The sequence below is a fragment of the Elgaria multicarinata genome, chromosome 8 (genome assembly GCF_023053635.1).
Source record: "Elgaria multicarinata webbii isolate HBS135686 ecotype San Diego chromosome 8, rElgMul1.1.pri, whole genome shotgun sequence".
Taxonomy (NCBI): Eukaryota; Metazoa; Chordata; class Lepidosauria; order Squamata; family Anguidae; genus Elgaria; species Elgaria multicarinata.
Window position 1 is genome coordinate 53007649 of NC_086178.1, and position 13385 is coordinate 53021033.

General features: G+C 43.9%; 1 protein-coding gene across 1 annotated transcript in view; it reads left to right on the forward strand.

Moving 5' to 3' along the window:
* The window catches only part of INPP5D (inositol polyphosphate-5-phosphatase D), an 84590-nt gene extending 72664 nt beyond the window's left edge, over positions 1 to 11926 (forward strand). The window contains exons 24-28 of the mRNA XM_063132395.1: positions 5905 to 6001; positions 6316 to 6432; positions 7837 to 8088; positions 8751 to 9318; positions 10857 to 11926. Of these exons, the coding sequence (XP_062988465.1) occupies positions 5905 to 6001; positions 6316 to 6432; positions 7837 to 8088; positions 8751 to 9318; positions 10857 to 10859 (1037 nt within the window). The 3' untranslated portion in view covers positions 10860 to 11926. The remainder of the gene's footprint in view (positions 1 to 5904; positions 6002 to 6315; positions 6433 to 7836; positions 8089 to 8750; positions 9319 to 10856) is intronic.
* The last annotated feature ends 1459 nt before the right edge of the window (positions 11927 to 13385 follow it).

Here is a 13385-nt window from a genome sequence, read left to right on the forward strand (position 1 = left end):
TTCCCCGGGTAGAAAGAGGAAGTATCATGGGACAGGAGCGGGAGTGGAGAATCTACAGTAGGGAACTGCAATTTCCCCCTACCCCCATCTGATGACGCTCTCGGTGCATTTTCAGAGTTGGGAGTTGCATTAATTTGCTTCTCTAATGTAGAGCCCCATCACATCTAGGTCGAAACACGCATCTCCCGTCGCTTCTCTGTTGTCACTCCGAAATCGCTTCCAGAAAACAGGAAGTAATTAGGCCCATAGCAGCATCCGTTTTCAGGGGCGGGGGTTGCGGTGCAACAAAGGCCAGAAGGGGCGGAAGATGCGCGAGAGGCAGACGCGTCATGTGAGAAATCTATGAGTGCCCAGTTACGAGCATGCAGTAAAATGCTCGTCAGATGGAGCTTGTAGTGTTAGGGATGGTGTGATACTTTTTGGAGTGGTGTTTATTTGTGCTGGTGGAGTGCTAGTATTGTAGGTTAGTTACTCCCCATTCCCATTTATAAATCTGTAGTGGCAAAGGGAGCCTGGAGAGGGGTGGGTAACAAGCCTCTCTCCTTGATGACGTTTGTTCTGCTCCGCAACACCCACCCAGAAGTATGTGGGGTTTTTCCAGCACTGAAAAGTTTTGTTTTAGGGACGGCTGGCTGCGCTGTGTAACACTGATAGAACAGAGCCGATTTCACTGTGCTGTGGAGAATAACAACCATGTGCGCTCCTCCTGTGCTTGCAAAGATGGTGGTCTGGACACAGTCAGACTCATAAAATTCTGTGTTTGAGGTGCATACTAAAAGCCTTGTCTGGAAGCATTCTAAAGTGAAGCATTTGAAAGAGCTGGTTTTGTTTTCCTAGCAGCAACAACTAGCCAAAAATAGTAATATAGGAGAACACTCTTTTGGAATGCTTCTGATGAGAAACGGGACTTTATTTCCATCCCAGACTCCCTGTATGGTCTTAGGCAATAGACCTTTGCTTGCCTTGGGTTATGTCCCTGGTTGCCCAAGAATATGTTGGCAGAGGAAGTAAGCCATCAGCTAGAATTTGAGAGACAAGAGCTGGTAGCTGCTGAAGACGGGGGTGGGGGGCGGGTGTAAGCAGGGAATATGGGGCTGAGAAAAACACACACCAAAGTGTCTTGATCTTTGCCATTCTAATGCCCTTATCCTCACTGCCCATAAAGGGCTTGCTGCAGTGTGAGCCCCACATCTGGAGTATGACAGTAAGACATGGCAATGTCATGCCTGACCTGGATCCTATAGCTGATCCTGATCCTATAGCCCTGAATAGTTTGGGGATTTTGACTTCACCAAGCCTTACCAAGCACAGACAGAATCACAAAAGGGCTTGCCTCCTCAAGTGGGAATTTGGCCTCTATTCAGAGCTCAGTTGGAACTCAGAGTTCAAAGCTGCGACATCTCTCCTGGCCCTCATCTATACGACAGTGGGATAGCTCCTCATTAAATAAAAAACCGATTTTTCGTTGATTCAAATGTAGGTAAAGAGCGTCACACTGCAGCAGCAATGGCGATTTATTTCCTGAATTATTTTTTATAGTGAGTTATTAATGTGCACATGTGCATTATCACATTATCCCATGTACAATGATAAAGAGTAGAAGCCAACAAAGCTATAAATCTTATCTGCAGAGCTCTGCAGACTAATATAACACACACACCGAGTGGGAGCAGGGGGTGACGAGGCTACAGAGGGAAAGGAAGGAGGCTGGCTGCCTGTTCCCCACTTTGTTCCCATTGTTCCTTGTAAGGAAATTCAAAGAAACAGCCTTCATGAACTGGGAGCAGGGGACGAGGCTACAGAGGGAAAGGAATATAGAGAGAGAGATAGGGAGGGAGGAATGAATTTGTATTGAGAAGCTTTCTCTGTGGAGCTCCGCATAGAGACTTCAGACTAAAAGCGGCAGGAACGAAGGAGTTACCTAGGGAGGTTGTGGGCTCTCCCACACTAGAGGCATTCAAGAGGCAGGTGGACAAGCATCTGTCAGGGATGCTTTAGGGTGGATTCCTGTATTGAGCAGGGGGTTGGACTCGATGGCCTTGTAGGCCCCTTCCAACTCTGCTATTCTGTGATGCTATGATTCTATGAGGCAGCGGATTGGTGCAAAATCTGGAAATGGGCCAATCACGTTATCCTACCCTCAAAGCTCCACCCACATGTCAAAATCCGACCTAACTCCCCCAAAGACACACAGCCATAACGCGGTGCAAACTTGGACCTGATCTAAAAGTTGCGGTAAATCGCGAATGCAAATATGCACATTATTGCAGTTAAAACCCAGCGCTGAGGAGAATGGACGGCTGCATCATGTAACCTAAAACGTGAATATGGCATTTAGGTCGGGGTAAAGAAACTGTATAGACAAGCCCCTGGACACTTGTCCCACAGAGGTAGGTGGACAAGGACAAAGTGGCCTTCTTTGCATTCCCAGCCACCTTCTGCGTTTGTCAAGAAATCAAAAAAGGGGGTCTGTCCATCTGTGTCACTAGTTACTACTTTCTCTAACATCTACGGCAGAAACCTGGGGAAAGAAAAAGATAAGAAGCCCCATAGCCGAGTCTAGGTCAGAAACAGGAAAGAGGATTTTGTAACTGGGCATGTCCATGTTCTCCTGTATGTGATCAAGGAAACATGATAAGGAAGAGAGAGAACAGGCTGACAAACTACCAATAAATAGAAGCCCCTCCCCATATAAACATGTTTTATGACAACTGTATAAATGTGTCAGTGGTGGGTTGTTCCACCTGCCCACCCACCCCAACCATCTTTTAAAGCAGAGATAATTGCATACATTTTATCTTCCCTATTTGGAGGTAACCCCCAAATGCGAAAACCTGTATGTCATAATGTATGATGGTTAGCATGATCCTTTTTATCTATCTGGTCAATTCACATATAAATGGGCAGGGGGAAAACACTCTACCTTTGAATTACATTATTTATTGATTTAATTTGCAAATTTTTTACAATTTTATTTTTTATAATTTTATTATAATTTTATTTAATTTTTTATAATTTTATTTGAAACATGGTGGGTAACAATATAAGAAAGAACAAACAAAAATCATTCACAAAAACCATTGGCAACCAATAATTAAGTTTAAAAAGAAAAAAAAAAGTTTACACTTCTCTCTCAAATGCGTATAATATAAGCAGTCTGTGTATATAAATAAGCATCCAAACAAGACCTATTCAAATACAGAAAGAGCAGGAAGGTCTTCAGACCATTGAATGTCTCCTACTGGAAACATCTTTTCAGACCTGGGGGTTGTCTTCACGGCACCAAGTTGGCGCCGCCTCCCTCTAAAACGCCGTGGCTTCCATCACCCAGGGTGGCATCGGGTAATCCCAATGTCAAGGAGGAAGCGCGGGGTTTCTGGGCGGCCATCTGAGTACTGGAGCCACCCCTGGCCTCTTCCTAGTGGAAGGCAACCAATCGCCGCTCACCTTCCACCAGACACTGCCTCCGGATTGGCCCCGGAGTGATGTCAGATGGTGGAAGAGCCATACCAATGTTGCTCCAATTGAAAAAGTTGGGGGAAATCCCTGACTTTTTCAATCCACAGCTACTGGGAAAGCCCTGTGGTGGCTGCAAAGCTGCAGCTGTGTCATACAGCTGATGCAGCGCAGATCCTCAGCCGCCACTGGGCTTTCCCTGCGTATAGACATCCCCACGTAAAAGCCTCTTTGCAACTGGAAGGGCTCTCAAAGTCCACTTTTGCTGTCCATCTGTTAATCTCCACACCACAGGAATATAATTTAAAAGCGCATGAACATCCACAATTCTCACACATTTTTCAAGAACAAGGATGTATACGAGGAATAACTTTCAACGAGGAAGAAGCCACCCTGGGGCATGCCGACATCCTATGTCTCAACGAGGCTTCGTCTTCATTGCATCGCCAGCATCTGGCAGAGCTAGCCAACTTCTTAACAAGGCACTGCACTGTCCAGAATACACGAAACATCGATTTTTGTTGAATCTACCACCATTTTAAATGAGATGGTTTCCTACAGGAGATAAACTCCTTATAGAATATGTGAAGGAAGGACCCTAACAATTGTGAGGATCCTGAAGAAGGATCTTGGTAACAGAGTGTATATACTTTTTTAAAAAAGTGAAGAATGTATCGTAGGGTTATTATACACACACACGCACTATGCTTGGTGCTTTTTTCCCTCCCACTCACACTAACGAAACGCTAAACCATGGTTAACGGTGTCATCTGACACATGTTTTCCCTAACCATCTGCCCCATTAACCACATTGTGGTTAGGCTCACTAACCATGGCTAAAAGTGTTGTCTGACATGTGTCTGTGGTTCAGGGGCCGTGGTTAAGGGGTTAAGGCATAGAGCTTCCAGTACAGAGTTGCCTAACTAGGCAGGGCTGCTCTAGATAGCGGGCTCTATGGCTGCTCTGGACTGCTGATTGCTATGCTCGCTGCGGCTGCCATTTTGTATTTTGCATTAGTTTTTTGGAGCGATTTTTGCTCTTCCTAGCAGAGCATGCTTACAGTAGAGCTTTTTAAATCCCCGCTTGCAATTTCCCCATACAAAGCATCCATTTCTCCTACCTCGTTGAAGCTTCATTACACCCCTCAGGTTCTGATTACTATGGCGACGCTGCCTGATGACATAGCTAGCACAGCTGTCCCGGAAGGCTTCCGCCTCCCCTGTGATGACTGTAGAGGTATAGCAGGCATGGCAATGCAGAAAGCAAAGGAACCGCTCACTAAATGGGGCGATGCATGCATGTAATTGCTGATTTCATTGGTGCCTGCTCTAAAATGACGCCTGTAACTGCCAGGGCTCCTATCGCTAGGGCTGCTGGGATACAGTGTGGATCAGTTGGAGGAATCAGGTGCTCCACTAACCACTTTGTGGTTAGCGTGTGGTTAAGGAAAACTTAACCACAAAATGGTTAAAAGTGTTGTCTGCAAGCATTCCGCATGTGGTTAGCGTCAATTTATTTATTTATTTATTACATTTTTATACCGCCCAATAGCCAAAGCTCTCTGGGTGGTTCACAAAAGTTAAAACCATAATAAAACAACCAACATGTTAAAAGCACGATTACAAAATACAGTCTAAAAAGCACAGCAGAACATGGCTAAGCTAACCACAAGACCAGAGTGGCTTCTGAACCAGGCCTATGACTACCTCTGAGAGGTAGTCATACAGGAGATACACAGAATCCAGTTATACTTTTCCTTCCTGCTTCCAAGCAAATAGCAGAAAGAGGGAGCCCTCTGCCTGACTTTCAGTAATATAGACTTCAGCGTTCTACTGCTTTTCTTTTTCACTGGTGACATGATAAATCTGGGAAGCAGGTCTCTCCCTCCTGTTAAAAATGGACACTGTACTCATCAGCTCCATTACTCAGTTCCTACTCAGATCCTGCTGAAGAGCTCCCCCTGTTAGTTCTAGGTTTCCTTACGGAAACAGCTACTCCTGTTGCTTGTGTCCTCCATCAACGCTCAGGAATAGCTTAGAGCTGAACACTTAGGTTGCTCCAGATATGCTCCCTCTGAGGCACATGGAAGATCAAAGTGGGCAGCAAGGGACCCCAGGTTTCACCTCAGCTCTGTCTCTCCATCTGTGTCAGCAGCTCTGCCCTCTGAGGGGTATGGATGCTGAGGAAGACTGGCGAGGTGAAGAAGAACTGTAACCTAGTCCAGTCCTCTCTCTGGCTCCCTTCCTTTTTCTGCCCTACAGTCCAGCTACGATGGTTACCTTGTGCCTCAAGTTTAACGTATTGCTTCACTGACAGCTTCTTAATCAGTGATCTTAAAATTGGAAAACTTAGTATTGAGGACAAACATGAGCTTTTCAAGAGATTTATAACCCTAAGACCGTCAACCATAACCCTAAGCACTGATCATTTCTTTGGTGTGTGTTTCAGACTTTGTGAAAATTGATCGGGATGAAACTGCTGGACAGAAACCAGTGAGGGGCTTGAGCTGCGTAGACCATGTCAAAGAACGGGAGCAGGTGAATAGGTAGGTTGCAGGCAGCTAATTTTCATGTGTGCAAAGGTGATTGACATGTTGACTAATGACAAGCCCTCAGGCAGATCTGGATGTGCCAGAGGGAGTGTGTAGCACAGAATAAACAAGTTAAGATCTGGGGACGTTGCTCCATGTCTCCTTTCCTAGCAAACCAAGAAAATATAATAATGTGTAGAGAACTGTCTCTGAGTAAAGTAGTAGATGTGAAAAATGGCTGCATGGTGTGAAAAGACGGCCATGTTAATATTACTTGTTAGAAAATGAACACAGATTTCAAAACTCATTAACTTGCTTTTCCCTGAAAGGGGCACTTCTTCCAACAGGCAATCCTCTCACTTGATGGCCAAAGAAGCAGCAGCTATGGCCCGCTATCGAGGAACTACAACTTCTCTAGATGAGCCGTGCAAAGATGATCTCCTGCGGTAAACTCATGGCTTTACCTTAGGCTTCCTCTGATGACACATTACGTTAATTGTGTGGCTTACCAGCACAGAGGTTTTTAAACTATGGAGGCTGATGGCTCCCATGTCAGTGGAGTAGTTAATCCGCACCGGGTTTCAGTCAGAACCAGACAGAACTCTAAAAGAGCTATCGAAAATTGGATAGCTCCTTTAGAGTTCTGACTGGTTCTGACTGAAACCCGGAGCAGCTTCACTGCCCCACTGACATGGGAGCCACCAGCCTCCACTGTTTTTAAATATTTATGAGCATCTTCAGATGAGTGTTTTAGCGCACACTCATGACTGGCCACTCACGGATCTTTGCAGGTCATTTTGATGACGTAGTGATCCTCCTGCACGTCTCCCACTTCTGTTGTTTTTCACACTAAAACCCAGAAAAACCGTTTCTTCTTGGCTCTGGCAATAATTGATGCCATTTTCTGCTGTGTGCAGGAGAAGCTGCCCTATAAAAACACCCACTGAATGGGCCACAAGGTCGCTACTTGCTTCCTCTTTCTTCCCCATGTAAAGAAAGAGGAAGCTGCTCATCCCTATTGTAGGAGAGAAGCAGGAGGCAAAGCGACGGTAGGGAAACGTGATCCCCCCTGAAAATCCTCTTACTCTTATTCACGATGTCAGTGGGTGGGAAGCATTTCCATTGGGACTAACGTGCAGGTCTGACAGCACTTTTCTTATTACAATTTGTATCGCGCACCCTCTGGCAGATTATATTGAAGCTGGCCCTTTGATGACTACATAACAGTGAAACCCTGAATTTGCTGGGTGTTACCGTATGCTATGTCTCGATGCTAATTTCATAAACACAAAAAAATGGGTGGGTTTGGACTGATAATAAGAAGGTAATGTGTGAAAGGGAGATTTGCAAGAAGTAAAGGAGGAGGCTGCATTGTTATTAAATATGTAAATAGGACTTCACAGTGAAGTCTAATATCAAGGAAATACCCATTAAAAATATGTTACAGCACTAAATTGATCCCTATCATGAGACAGGATTAGGTGACGGGTTTTGAGCACTGTTAAAGGGTGACCAACTGGCAGTTGTTATTCATTATTTATTTCTTTTACTTCGGAAGGGTGTCATTTGGATTTTCCACCTCAGCCACCAAAACATCTCAGGTTTTGTTTCCTGAGGTGTAAGTACCCTGATGCTGATGGTGTCTAGTACAATAACATCCAAAATGGAGTAATCCAAAATAGTATCTAGTACAATAACGCCCAAAGTGGATCAGCCCACCCAGTATGAAAGTTTGCTGGTCCCGCACCATCAAAAAAGCAATTACTGAAAGTGACAGACTTCCTCATTTCAATAACTGCATATTCTATAAACATGGCATATTTTCCTCCTCCCTTACTCTTTCTCCTCAGCAGTACTGTGACTACAGATGTCATCAATCCGAGCTACTTCCGGATGGCAGCTTCCTCTCAGCAATTCTCTGCAACAGGCCAGCTTAAGCAGATTCCTTCACCAGACCAACCACCTGCTTTCTGGAATTATGAGCCACAAGTGAAAGACAACGCTTCTCTGATGGGAATAGAGTCTCCCAGCACGCCTTCCACCCTGTCACCTGGGTCTCCTAGAGCACACACTCAGTCTACAACTCACCGAAAAGATCAAGTGTGAGTTTTCTCTCACCTCCTAGGTTGATTTTAATCTCTCTACATTTTGACCTGCACTTTAGCTGAGTAATTCACCAGAGTTTGAGAGTGTCGTAGGATGTTGGTAGGAGTGGCTGCATTTGCCTTTCTGAGGTGCCACCAGCACCACCATCTTGCTTTCACTAAAGGGCATGCAGATACAATACTTCTGCGGCTCCAGAGTACTCAGTTGGGGGCTGGTCTGATACCATTGGTATTGTGTGAAGCTTAGTATCTCCTAAACATTTTTTTCTCTCATCTGTTTTCATCACTGTCATTTTGACATCCCTTCCAAGCCAGCCCAAGACATTTTACTGTCTGAGGTGGAACAGCAAATGGTGCTGTCAAGTCAAGGTGCATAGTATCCAAGGCTGGTCAAGATATTTTGGCACCCGAGGCAGAAAATCCCACTTGCTTCTCTTCTTCCCTGGCAGTAAAAATACAAAAATAAATAAATCAAATCACTAACAATTTGCTGCCCTTCCATGACATCCAAAATCAGCAGCCTGAGATGGCTGCCTCCCTCTGCCTAATGATCTAACCTGAACTTGGATCCCCTTTGGTTTATTATTTATTTATTTATTGCATTTCTATACCTCCCAATAGCCAAAGCTCTCTGGTTTCTGTCTCCTTAACAATTGCAGATACACTGAGGTGAGGAAAAGCATGGTAGAACCATTGCTACAAGAAGATACATACTCGAAACCAGAGATGATTGACAACCCACTGTACGACTTCACAAAATCCAAGGACAAGCCACAGTCTAAGAGGGACCAGGAATTCTTCAAGATGTCCCGAAAAGAACTCCCGACTATCCCGGATCAGAGCTTCCCTTTCACCAAGTTAGGGGAGGCTGACGGAAGCAAATCTTCTAGCAAGCAACAATCTTCCCCACCTTTCCTAGTCCCCATACAGAGATTTCGTTCTTACACTTGTTCCAACCAACCAGAAGAAAAGACTGCACTCAGTGAAAAGACTCAGAGCAAGCAGATGCCCTGTGCCCACTTAGACCCCATGATGCCAGCATTCAAGAAACCCGTCAAATTCTCAAGGTCTGAAGCAGGGCAGAGCAAACCTCCTCTTCCATCAAAAAGCCAGGTAGTGCTTGACATGCAGAACGTCAAAGTGCGAGATTATCGAGAAAGTTCAGAACTTCCACACCACAGAAAGCACCAAAACGAAGATGGGCCTGTCGGCAGGACAACTGTGCCGGTAAGGCTTAAGACAGGAACCGTGTCAGCTCCAGGTTTTTAAGGGCCCTCGGGCAAGACACCTTCAGCTGCCTCCTTCAGTGAGTCCATCTTCTCACTGCCGTTGTCACTAGCAGCTGTTGCTCCTCATCTGCTTTCTCATCATCGTTGCTACCACTTGCTTGCTTGACAGGCAGAGAGCCAGTGGGCAAAAAGGCAGCGGATGCTACTGCTCATCCTTCTTGCCACCTCCATTGTCTGAGCCAGAGCAAGAGGCAGGTGAACAAGCAGGTTGCTATGGTGAAGAGCAGGAGCAGCTCTGGGGGGATCTTCTCAGTAGGCCCCTGCTGGGGTGTGGACCTTTGGCAGATGCCCGACCATGCCTACTTTTGATGCATAGGAAGCTGCCTTGGTCCACCTAGCTCAGTGTTGTCCACACTGACTGGCAGCAGCCCTTCAGAGTTCAGGAGACTTTCTCAGCCCTACTTGGAGATGCTTAGGGTTTGAACCTGTGCCCTTTGGCATGCAAAGCATGTGCTCTATCACTGAGCCACAGACCATGATTTTTCATAGTTGGCTTTTGTAAGCTAGCATAATGCGCTGTGATGTCACAGGTATTCTATCAGTACAAGCTGCAGTGTATCATCTGTTGAAAATGTGCTTTGAGAGCCGCTGAAGTTTGGGGACTGTATTGTAGCTGAGACAGAAAGACCTTGTGATATTGGCTCTGGCCATATCTTTTGCTATAAGAACTCAGGAGATCCAAGAGTTTGATTTTCATTTGTCACTGAGAAACTCAGTGGATTTAGATTATAAATCAGCTAAGAAGAATGCAAGTATTAGATAGGTAAACTAGGAGCAATCTTTAAAGCTTGCTTTCAAGCAGGATTCAAAACCACACTGGTACTAACTGATCATGAGTTCAGTGATGATATAATGATGAAGTACTTATTAGATTGTAAGCCTATGCGGCAGGGTCTTGCTATTTACTGTTTTACTCTGTACAGCACCATGTACATTGATGGTGCTATATAAATAAATAATAATAATAATAATAATACTCTGCTGTAGCCTTTGTGGTGGATTCATTTCCAAGAGACCCTTACTGCAGGCTAATCCATTTCAGGTCTTCTGCTGGACTGCTAGGCTAGAGAACATTCCAAGACGGCACAGCGAAAGTACTTTAGCTTTATTCCTGAATGGATCCAGAAGCAACTGTCCAATAGTGTTTGTTGCCATTGTAAAATTTCAAATCTTAGTGTTTTACACTGTAGATTCTATTGTGCTCAGACATACCTGTTGAGAAATGACACAAAAGCAGTGTATGCACCAAAACAGTCGTTTTGGCTTCACTTAAAGTGTATCTACCAGCAGTGGTTTCCAGTGTCACCTACAAAACAAAACATTACTTGAAGCAAGCTATGTTTGGGTTGGAGGGTCTGGCTTAAACGGTTTGAGATCAGGCTGAAGATGTATGCTACTTGCCTATGAGCAACGTAACTTCTATAGCAATTATTCTGCAAATAAACTGGAGAGTGGTTGTTCTTTTTGTCTTTACAGTGAATAGGAACTTCACAGATGAGATCGTTGGAAGAATCCTGAAGCATGGACATTTCCCAGAGTTCATGTTAATATCCTCTGGCCTGGTGCATAAAGCCATGGATTTTTAATGTTTTAAAAGAGTGGATCTTCTATATATCTCCTGAAATACAAGTCTAAAATTAATCAAAACTTCAGAGACCAACAAATGCCATAAAGGTTAAATGTTTAAGATTTTACATTGCAGCTTTGGTAATTCCTTCAAGAGCAAGGAAGTTGTGAACATTTGCATTATGAAAGGAACAGATGTTGGGAATGGGAAATAACAGAGACTGGGTACACCCAAAGAAGGCTCTGTACACATAGGTTGTCACTGTAGATTCCTACATTGCAGATCTGAATGGGGACGATTCTTGCTCAGTAGGAACCATCTAGAAAATAGCCCAGCTTTATTGAATTTTTTTTCACTCAGTGGTGGAATGAGAAACAAAGAGCAATGAAAGCTCAGTTTTTGAGCATGCACAATGTTGTAATTTTACCTATTAACAGCAAAAAGACAGGAGGAATATGGATTTTCTACACTTACAAAAGGGTGTCCCCTGGGACCACAGGTCTGTTGGTAGTAATTGCCACTGGGGTTTTCCCACCCCCTCCAATAACTTCTAGATTTCTTTGATAACAAGAAGTGATATAAAGGAGGCTGTGTCTCAAAAGGATTTCTACGTGTCAGTGCCAGAAAGACCTTAATTATCTTATTTGCCCTGCTGTATTTGTTTAGTAATGAGAGAGAATGTGGAAAATTGTTGATCATCTTCAGGTACAAATGTGTAGAAAAACGACCACTGGTTAGTCATTTAAAATAACCATGAGTTACTCAGTGCAGCCTTTTTAAAAGTCAATCCCTTTGTAAAGCAGAGTGTCTTACAGGTTGTTTCAGTAGCACCCTTCTTAGATTCATGCTGACTTCATTTACATGACATCATCTATAATGTGTAGTTTCTATTTTTGCAACCCTCTGTGACTCTTACAGACAGCTTTGCCATAAAATTGTGCAGTTCATGATGTCATCTTTGCTGCTTTTCCATGTTTGTTGCTACAAAATTAAAAAGGCAATAATTCCTTCTCAAAAATATAAAAATAAGTTAAAACAAAGTATTGTCTACTTTTTGGTTGTTAGTTTAATGCAGACTCTGTCACACAGCCCTTTGTCACCCTAAGACCTGGTAATTCCTGCTGTCCTCCAAACCAACAAGGGCAATCTTCCACTAGGCATCAGGCCTCTCTGAAAGCTCCATCACACCTGTACGTTTGCCCTGGTTTACCCTCGAATTATCTGCCCTGGTTTCCATAGTGTATGAAAGCTTGCAGACTTACACCTGTGCGGTTGTATGTTCCAAGCGTCTTTACACCTTTCCTGTACTGCCCGCTGCGCGTCAGTTATCCCACTGATAACTGATGCTCACTTTGTTGTTTTCGCCATCACCTTCACCCATTGATCTCCTTTGTACCTCCCCCTTACAGTTTATTGGTTGGTGGAAGATGGAAGGTGGACAACTCCCCCTCCATTCATCCTTACTGACAGCTGGGTCTTGCACTGCTTTTTTATTGGAAGTAGCTTCTCTTGTTACTGAACAGTTTTAGAAAATAACTCTTTCTCCCCTAAGTACTGGCTATGTATATTCACAAGGCTTGGCTAACTGTTTTGCCTGGAGGCTTAGGCACATTGCATACATAGCTTTTAATAAAACTATTTCTGAAATCTCCAGCAGTGGTGTATCTCCCAGGACAAGGCGGGAGCCTCTTACAGCTGGTGTGAAACATTTCCAAACGAAGCAATACTTTTTGCTCCAGAATGACTGCTTATAAGCCACATGCAACGTTTACCCATACATTAACTCATTAATCAACTAAAACTACTATCAGCTGCCAGTGGAGGATGCAGTGATCCCAGAGCACTTCTTTTCCATTTTGCTGTTTTAAGACTTAAAAAACAAAGCTTCTGCTGTGACCACGCACACTATTAAAAATTAGTTCTATATGTGTTTACTCGGAAGTAAGACTCAGAAGTAAGGTAAGCCTGCATGTGATTTTAGCAGTTGAAGTAACTTTTGAGTAATGGAACCAGCAGATCTGTAGTTTATGAACTTGAAGATGCACAGCTTCACATGATCAAAGCAATGGAAAATCAATCCTATGATCCTTTGCACTGGTGGACTATGAAGAGAAGGGTTTAAAGGAGATTTTAAAATCATAAAAATCAAGGGATGACCCAATCTGATTCAAATTTGGTATGCTGAAAGCCCTCCTTAAGAGCTATCACTGTGCTAATTTTGATCTCTTTATCTTTAAAAATGAGGGCGCTGCTGACAAGGAGGGTGCATTTTCCACATTTCTTTTAAGGTGAAAATGCCTACTCAGGAGTAAGAACATAGAGTTCAACAGGACCTCTTCTTGCTCCAGAGGGACTGCTTATAACCCACATGCAAATTTAATCCATAGATTAATTGATTAATCAACTAAAACTCCTATCAGCTGCCACTGGAGGTTGCA